This window comes from Tinamus guttatus, unplaced genomic scaffold (assembly GCF_059628265.1).
Source record: "Tinamus guttatus ecotype Peru unplaced genomic scaffold, ASM5962826v1 Tinamus_guttatus_pri_ptg000649l, whole genome shotgun sequence".
NCBI classification, from domain to species: domain Eukaryota; kingdom Metazoa; phylum Chordata; class Aves; order Tinamiformes; family Tinamidae; genus Tinamus; species Tinamus guttatus.
Genome location: NW_028289183.1, coordinates 2,298,324 through 2,305,360, shown reverse-complemented (window position 1 = coordinate 2,305,360; position 7,037 = coordinate 2,298,324). Strand labels below are relative to the sequence as shown.

The 7,037-nt window shown below is 42.8% G+C and overlaps 1 protein-coding gene across 1 annotated transcript; it reads right to left on the bottom strand.

Annotated features, from left to right (window-relative positions):
• Positions 1-2,278: 2,278 nt before the first annotated feature.
• COX11 (cytochrome c oxidase copper chaperone COX11) lies at positions 2,279-4,595 on the bottom strand. Its single transcript, XM_088535951.1, has 4 exons — positions 4,344-4,595; positions 4,112-4,267; positions 3,106-3,231; positions 2,279-2,599 (listed from the first exon to the last, which is right to left on the bottom strand). The coding sequence occupies exons 1-4, from the start codon at positions 4,593-4,595 to the stop codon at positions 2,417-2,419; spliced, it is 717 nt and encodes a 238-aa protein (XP_088392077.1). The 3' UTR covers positions 2,279-2,416.
• Positions 4,596-7,037: the final 2,442 nt, after the last annotated feature.

Here is a 7,037-nt window from a genome sequence, read left to right as displayed (position 1 = left end):
CACTTAGATTCAGGAATACTGAATTGATATAAAACTTGAGATAATTGATAAAAAAAAAAAAAGAGACCAGTTCATATTTGTAGTTGGTAGAAACTGTCAGCCTAAGTACTACGTTTTAAGCTTTCAGTATAATAACCTTGTGGGTGATACCAACTTCTCAGTCTGTTACACAGGTTCCGTAGTACAAAACTCCAAATAAAACCAACTGCTTACTGAGAATTCAACCTCTGTCACTTCTGGGTTTTTATCAGCTAATGGCTAACTCTTGAAATGCCAAAAGCAGGTTTGAAGTGTGAATCCAGGGTGGTGTAAGTACCTGGCTAGCAGTTCTGCAGCTCCCTGTTGGGCCAGCAGACCACCTTTTTTCTCTGAAAAAGGCCGTTTTGGAAAGTTGGGGGCAGGAGGTGGGCTCTATCAGCAGTGATCTACGGTGGGTGATTGCTAGATGAACTTTTGCAGCCTGTTTTCAAAAAACAGAATGGTTACAGTTGTGAGAGAAATGGCTGGGTACTCAGCTTGGAGAATTTACTTTTGAAATATGCTCTTTGTGCAAATTTGGGCTTTCAAACGTAGGGAAAACTTGCATTTTTAGGAAATTGGGCACTTGGGAACAGTCTCATGATGCTTTTGTCAGAAAAAGACTATCGTCTTTTTCTTTTGAAACACTGGACCCGAATAAAGTAATCCATGGAAAACTGCCAGAACCAGGTGAACTTTCAAAAAGAAAATGGAGCTATAAAACAACTCAGGTAAGTGTTTTTTTGTTTGTTTTTTCCTAACCTAGACTCAAAGAATTACCTTGAGTGCATTTTTCTGAACACAACTGACTTAGGGATTATAATATAGCAAGGCTTTTTGATATTTTTATATGGATATTTCACATATTATGCTGGACAAAAGGCATTGAAGGTAATGAAAGAATTTAAAAAAATAACTTTAATAAATACACAGTGAGAATCTGACATTACTGTCATCCAGACTGTTTTAAGTTACAAAGATATTTAATACAATAATGCATTTTAAAGGTAGCTTCTATGTATTTTCAAAGACTTTTTTTAAATTTCTATTTGAACATAATTGAGATCATGTCATTGAAAGTTATTTCGGATACACCCATTATCTTTTTACAGTCAGAACAGACTAACATATGTCTGCTGTTAGATCTTGCCTGTTGAAAGAAAGAACTGGCCTGGTAAATGAGACCCGGGGCTGAGAGTAGTTCCTGTTGAGAACGGGTAGGTCATTTAAACTTGCTCTGCAACTGGCTCATTTGCAAAGCAATGATAGAGCATTATTATCCCTACCACACACATAATGACAAAAAGCTACATAAATACAGGCTGACGTGTTCCAGTGGTAAACACTCTGAATACCAATGTGCACCTCTCATCCACTGATAAGCTCCCAGGCAGGCTTCAACCTCTGACTGTGGTTGACTGGGGTTTGAGCAGACACCTGCACCTACCGAGTGGAATTCGGAACAGTTTTTTATGTGGTGCCTTTGCCCTCGAAGCATTTCATACAGAACCCTCGTTTCTCTCCATTTAGAAGTGCCTGGGATTCGGCCCCCTCAGTGATGCGAGAGCAGTAACTAGTACCAGGTGTAAATGACTTGGAACGCAATATCCAAACTTTGAGAAACACAAACCCTGCAGAAAGTGCACAAAGACAAAAAGATTAGTTCCACCTGAAGTCTCAGACACTTCTACAAGGAGTCGACAATTCTGAAACGCTGACCTTTAATTTACTTCACCTGGCATTGAAATGATAGCAGCTCCAGAGCAGTCTGCTCTTACCAGATCAACTATTGATTCAGTAATAACTCAAGGGGCAGCAGCAGCATCTACTCCATCATCTTTTCCTCTGCTGCAGGAGGGTAATTTAGCAATTTACTCTAACTTTTGGCTTGAGATTTCATGAATTGATTAAATGTGTTACTTTATTATAAATGTTTAATCACTGAAAATACAAGGTAAATAGAAGTTATTCTTCAGTCAGCAATGCAACTTTAGATATTGACAATTTACTTCAGATAATTAACTTTAATTCAATTAACTTTAGATAATTAACAATTTAATTTAAAAATAACTGAAAATCCCAGTTTGCCCTTGGATTTAGCGACCTGCTTCCTCACATTCACATAACATGTATCGTTATAAGAGATGACAGCTGCCTTTAGAGAGTCCTTGTGTTCTGATGATAAAAATACTGTTCCTATGGCAATTATAACTGCATGAGTTAAAAAAAAATAGAAAAAAAATCTGTCAGAACAGCAGCATGTGCCCACAGTGGTTTAATAATAATATAATTTCACATTGCGCAGTACTGTGTGTAGTTTTCAGTGTCTCTTTCCATAGGAAAATGGTCTCGCAACTGGTGGTCACGCAGCAGAAGTCCAATTATGTAGATTGGACTATTACTGATACCCTGGAAGTGGTAACTTTTGTCCTTCCTTTGCTTCAAAAAATGTGTAAGAGAGTGTGATCAAATCAACTTTAGCCATTTTAGGGTCCTCTGCAAATTCTGGATCAATGTAGAAAAAGACAGGCATGTCCACTTCCTCTTGAGGATTAAGCCGCTGTTCTTCAAAACAAAAACACTGCAGTGGAGAGGGAAGAGAAAAAAAGCTAAAGTCACTATGGAGGTTCTCTGCCAAGGTGAGGAAGCACTGGATCTTTTAAATCAATTCTTATTCCCAGTACATTCCTGACATCCAAGGAAGGATGAGCACTTGGGATAACAAGTGCCATCTCAGCAACGTTGACACCCAAGACAGCAATTTTGTTCCCCATGCATTATAAGAAGAAATAATCTTTTTAGTAAGTTTTCCAGAGGTACAAACTGGACAGGCTACCCCACATCATTAACAAATACCTTCAGTCACTTCTGCTAACATACATTAGGGAACCTGTCTAATTTAAAATGCTGTGGCCTGTCTAAAAGACAGCAAGTCTCAAAATAAACATGACCACTTGAAAATTTGAAGGTATTTTCTCATATACCTAGAATAATGGATTCCAGGTTTGAAATTCACAATCCTCAGTTGTGGATAACAATTCCAGTACATTCATATAAAGAAAAATGCAGTAAATTGTTCACACCTACTTGTATTTTATTGAAATACTGTCCTGCTTCAAAGGGCACAACATTGTAGGTAGAGATTCCAATTATTGGCTTGTCAGTAGGATTTTTTGCTTTATAAAATGCCAGTGCAGTCTCTCCTGGTACCACCTGTTAAAAAAAAGAAAAATCACATGAAGATCACTAATATACTGGAGCCCTCTATCCCTCAAAGTCATTTACTTTAAGCTGAGATTTTTTTTTTTGCCATTTCAAATTGATTACTCCTGTGCTTCACTAACATCTTGGTTATAGGTAGCTCACCCCTGTCTAAATTAAAAATATTAGAAGCATACATGTATGTGCATTGATTAGTTTACCACTGCACTTCTACTATTCTTGGCACTTTATCAGTGCACAGAGCTTTAACAGGCATATTTATATAGAGCAAACTTTTCCATTTTTAAGATTATTTTCTTTAAATAATGGAATTGGAAACCAATTAAGAAACAACTGATTTTGACAGCCTGTATCAGGAGCCAATTTTGAAACTGTAAAATGGGATTTAAAAAAAAAAATCATTTTCATAAGAACAATCTTGGAAGCTGAGTGGTAAGAAACTAAAGTACCAGCCTGGCACAACTGTGCAGTCTAAGGGAGCTAGTTAGAGTGGAAGGTTTTTTCACACTTGTACAGAGTAAGTCTGTTCTGGACAGTTGTAAACAGCTTTAAGTCTCTTCTGGCAGCTCCATGGGGAAAACGAAACAGCTACAGGAAAACTGCAGCACAGCCAGCAATAAAAGCCGGCAACAACTTTGTGGTCCGAGAGGTGAATTCTGCCTCTCCCTGCAGTGGGGAAATGCAATTCTGAATGGTACTGTGTGCAAGCAGCCCTGGCCTAGCACCCATTCGTGTTTTTTCTGGATAAAACACCCCGATGTGTGAGTCAACCCCCAGGACCAGGGTGACAGCAAAGGGCCTGAGCACAGTCTAAGCTTCTCTTTTGGGCTCCGTGCGGTAGTTGTGCGTTACGGAGGGCAGGGGCACTCACGAAGATCTCGGTCTGCTGCGGCCTGAAGTTCCACTGCAGGCTGGAGTGCACGTCCGCGTTGAACGTGACCTTCACGACGCGCTCCTTGACGGGCCTCATGCTCTCGATGCGCTCCGCGTCCTGCCCCTCGCCCGTGGTGCCCCCGAGGCCCGTGGCCTGCGGACACGGAGGGAGGTGAGTGCCCGAGCGCGCGGGGCCCTCCCGGCGCGGCGGCCGCCGGGGCAGCGCGTACCTGGCAGTAGAGGCGGTAGAGCGGCACGGCCGCGTAGGACAAGCCCACCATGCCCACGGCGGTGGCGGCGATGTAGGTGAGCGTGGTGCGGTTGCGGCGCCGCCACTCCTCCTCCTGCGCGCGCGTGTAGGGGTTGGCGCCGCGCAGCCCGCGCCGCGGCCCGCCCGCCGCCCGCAGCCCCCCGCGGGCCGCCCGGGCCAGCGCCAGCGCCAAGAGCGGCCCGCGGAGCCGCGGGCCCCCGCCGGGCCCCATCCCGCGCGCCGAGCCGAGCCGAGCCGAGCCGAGCCGCCTCTCGCGAGAGCGGGCGGGGAAATGGCGGCGAGGGCGGGACGGCGCCGCCGGGGAGGCTGTCGGCGGTCGCCGCGCGGAAGGGTGAAGGGGAGCGGCGCGAGCCGCCCTGGCAGCCGGTGTGCGGAGCGCTGTGAAGTTTGGGCGGTTTTTGCTTGTTTTACTTCGTTCTAGTTTTCGTTTTGTTTCGTTTCTTTCTCCATGCATGCGCTCCTGATGTTTTAATACAGCCCTTCACTCAGACGCTTCTTTCATTTAGGCATCATACACTGATATCACTGTATTTTAACAGCCGAGTGACTTCCACCCTTTTTCTTGCTGTCCGTTCCTGTCCTGTCTATTTTAAGGACACTGTCCCCGTTTTTCTATTTTATGGGCACCGACCCAGTCTTTGTTCCTTTTCTTTTTCCACCTCCCCCCCACCAAGCAGTGCCCTGGCTAATGTTTAGCTTCCCCTGGTTGTCTGTTCGTTTTGCTCTGCTTAGATGTAAAATACTGATACGTTGCAGAGTAATTCGAAGCTGTTTGTAAACAGCAGTTATTTGTTTCAGAATCGGTAAATAGAGGGAGGTTGGCAGATGTAACGTTTCTGGTGTCCTGCTTTGGAGCAGGCTGTGGAGCGTTGCTTTTCCCTCTTGGCCAACTCTGGTAATTTGAGCCCCATGGCGGCTTGAGCAGCTCCTGCTGCAGCTTCACGGTGTCGTTTTTCACTTAGATGGGATGAACAGTGAAACAACAAAGCCTGGAATGAAGCAGCAGGGCAGATTTCCCTCCCTATATTGCATTATTTCTGATCCTTTAACAAGAGACGTGAAAACATCTACTGCAAGCTGCTGCTAAAAAAGCCCTGTATTCTTGCAGACTGCGTTTGCCGGTCCCGTCTAGCTGAAGTACAACCTGCATCAGTCGCTGAGCGGGCGGTTGTGAAGGCCGATGCACCCGAAACAGCCGGGGCAGCCTGCTTGAGTCCAGCTTAGCCCCGTTCTGTCGCGGATAACGGGAGCGCCCGTGGGTCTCTGCTGCCCACGGGGCACTTAGAGCAATTCTTGTGCCCCTTGGAGAGTCATCTGGTTCTTGGCTGTTTGAGGATTTAACCAAACAGCTTGTGAAGATTCGCTGCTGGTAAAAACAGATTATTTCTGCATAGCTACCTTTCGTTGTAGCTCAAATGTTGTATTTCTTATGGGTCTGTTGTATAGATAGTGTTACAATCTGAATTACTGCTTTATACATTTTCAGTATAGACATACATTTTTGTAATAGGTGGCTGCATCTGGTATGCTTTTTGGTTTATGCCTTACAAACTTAAGAATTTATAAGTGTATCTGGTGCTGAATATAGACATTGAGCCTTTTTTTTCAGTGAAAAGAAGGACAAGAAATAAGGCACCATATTTTGTTCATAACAAAGTTCTCTCTGGCAATAACCTTTGTTAGAAGAAAATCAAAGCTCTTTATTTTGTCTTTTGCACAAAATGTGAGTTCCCTCTGATAAAATAATCTCCATTAGTGGATTTTTCAGAATATTTAGATCACGGGGGTTTTGAGTTTACTCCTGTATACAAACCCATAATTTAAGAGAAATTGAGGATGCCAGATATTCTGGTATAGCACATAGTCAGTCCGAGTTGTTAGTTGTGTCATGTTTTAGCAATGAAGTATGTGGATTTCCGCCCAAGTTCTTTCCTCACAGATCTTCAGCTAGTGGGTATTAAATAAGAATTGTCAGTGTCTGAAAATAAACACAGCCATTTAAGTCTCAAAAAGTGTTTTCTCCTTTTTTTTCTTACAGCAGTCATTGTCTTGGTTATGAGCTAGTGCTTCGTGTTTCAGAATTCTTCGTTCTGAACTTTTATTAGCATAGTCCACCTAAGAAGATGTCCTGTGCAGAGGCCCTAACAAATCCAGTTAAAAAGTAAGTACTTTCCTCTCCCCTCAGACAAAACTATAACAATTATTTCATTGTCATATGAAGATTATTCTACTTTGATTCATAGGATCTGGTTTGGATAATTTGTTAAGGAAAAACATTTTGGCACTGGAACAGGCTGAAGCAGTTTCTCACAAAAGCTAATATTAACACTATCAAATTTACACATAAAGGAAGGAAATAGCCATGAAACTTCTCATTAAGTTAATCAACACTAGGTAGAACTGGTTCTCTACAGATAATACCCCTCATAAAAGTTCCTTAATGCTCTTAAACTATGTAAAAGCACTTGCAATCTCTGATCATAGAATCTATGATTCTATGACAAACTGTTTCCCTATGTATGTGTGGTAGCTACAGTAATATACCATGCAGTATGGAGTTCATGTATTATGATGTATTATGTATTTTTCAGAATAATAGATCTGCATGTCTCTAACGTTTTATATCCAGTGCTTTTGCACTGGATATGAACTG

Excerpts from the sequence above, each read along its gene's own strand:
- COX11 (XM_088535951.1), bottom strand. The coding sequence starts at position 4,595 with ATGGGGCCCGGCGGGGGCCCGCGGCTCCGCGGGCCGCTCTTGGCGCTG. Across the intron at positions 4,268-4,343 it reads TCTACCGCCTCTACTGCCAG|GCCACGGGCCTCGGGGGCAC; the intron begins GTACGCGCTGCC and ends CCGTGTCCGCAG. Across the intron at positions 3,232-4,111 it reads CGCAGCAGACCGAGATCTTC|GTGGTACCAGGAGAGACTGC; the intron begins GTGAGTGCCCCT and ends TTTTTTTAACAG.